Source organism: Botrytis sinoallii (assembly GCF_014898435.1).
Source record: "Botrytis sinoallii strain Bc 23 chromosome Unknown BSIN_006, whole genome shotgun sequence".
Classification (NCBI taxonomy): domain Eukaryota; kingdom Fungi; phylum Ascomycota; class Leotiomycetes; order Helotiales; family Sclerotiniaceae; genus Botrytis; species Botrytis sinoallii.
The window spans coordinates 2,386,463-2,387,715 of NW_024066033.1; the positions used below are offsets into that span (position 1 = coordinate 2,386,463).

The 1,253-nt window shown below is 37.8% G+C and overlaps 1 protein-coding gene across 1 annotated transcript; it reads right to left on the bottom strand.

Annotated features, from left to right (window-relative positions):
* Positions 1-713: 713 nt before the first annotated feature.
* Positions 714-1,001, bottom strand: EAF02_004434 (uncharacterized protein; the record flags this gene model as incomplete). The annotated part of the gene is made up of 1 exon (XM_038900482.1): positions 714-1,001. The coding sequence occupies one exon, from the start codon at positions 999-1,001 to the stop codon at positions 714-716; it is 288 nt and encodes a 95-aa protein (XP_038760189.1).
* Positions 1,002-1,253: the final 252 nt, after the last annotated feature.

Here is a 1,253-nt window from a genome sequence, read left to right on the forward strand (position 1 = left end):
CGAAAATCATTATACAATTCCTATTGTATACCAAAATAGATATCGAATTAGCTATCAAATTTATCAATATCATCAAAATCACTACAAGAGCATAACATCTAGTAAGGATTTTTGAACAAGAAGTAATAAAGAAAAAAGTAATAATAGAAAAGAAAGAGAAGAAGATAATGAAAAAGAAATAATTAAGGAAATAAGAAAAAGACTTAACCTCCTCATAATTTCTTGATCATCAGAATTTTCTTATTATATGCAATACATATAATAAGCAAACACTGTTCCCCAGCATTTGTTTTCACTTCCCTAATAAAATCATAACCAATATTATAAATCAAAAAGTTACCTATTAGGCCCATCAGGCCTAGCCATCCTATATAATCTTAGACTAAAGGTAGATGTAAATTCAATCAATCAATCAATCAATCAATCAATCTTCAAACAATTACTATCATTATTCAGCCCCGTATTCTACACTTCACCACCTTCTCTTCACCATTCTTTTGCTTTTTGGTTACATATTTGTTTCTTCTTCTCCGTCATGCATATATGCAACCAGCTTGCTTCAGTGACGAAGTATGTACGCGCTTGTTTTTGCACTCAACCTCAGAACAATTTGTAGCAAGTGGAAAATTGTGGGGGGAGGTATGATTTTATTTGAATATTGTGGGAAGAGTACTAAGATAAACTTGATAGTTCTGATGCTGGCTCTGTTTCTGTCAAAAGGCGCTCCAAATCTTTCGAACGCAAGGCCAAACACGTTCAACAAAGGAATGACGCAAATCATCAAGAACCGACCACTCAAGAGTAGCAAATCCTTGGCCACGGGCACGATAACGCTCAAGCGCAGCCGCGAGAGCTTCAGATCTCGATAGAGGGACAAAGACGTCTTCCTTCCCGTGCAGCATATACAACCGTGTATTTTTCGTCCAACTCTCGGATAGACCTTTTTTTCTTCTTGCATCTGTGCTATTATTTCCAGCGGCGTCGTGGAAAACTTCGCCCATGTACTAATAGCTGCAAGGCCCGCGGCCTTTCTTTGAGTGAGCAAAAAAAGATACAAGATTGAAGCTCCCTGACTATCTCCCATGAATACGATTCTGTTCGCAGGCGTACCCATTGCAACCTCCGTGTCAATGAGATGTTCAAAGTAATCAAGCGGAACCTCAATATCACGTACATCAGAACGATGCTGTAGTGGTGATAGATTTGAATATCATTACAGGATTTGAGAATGAAGCTTAAAACCACCTCACCTC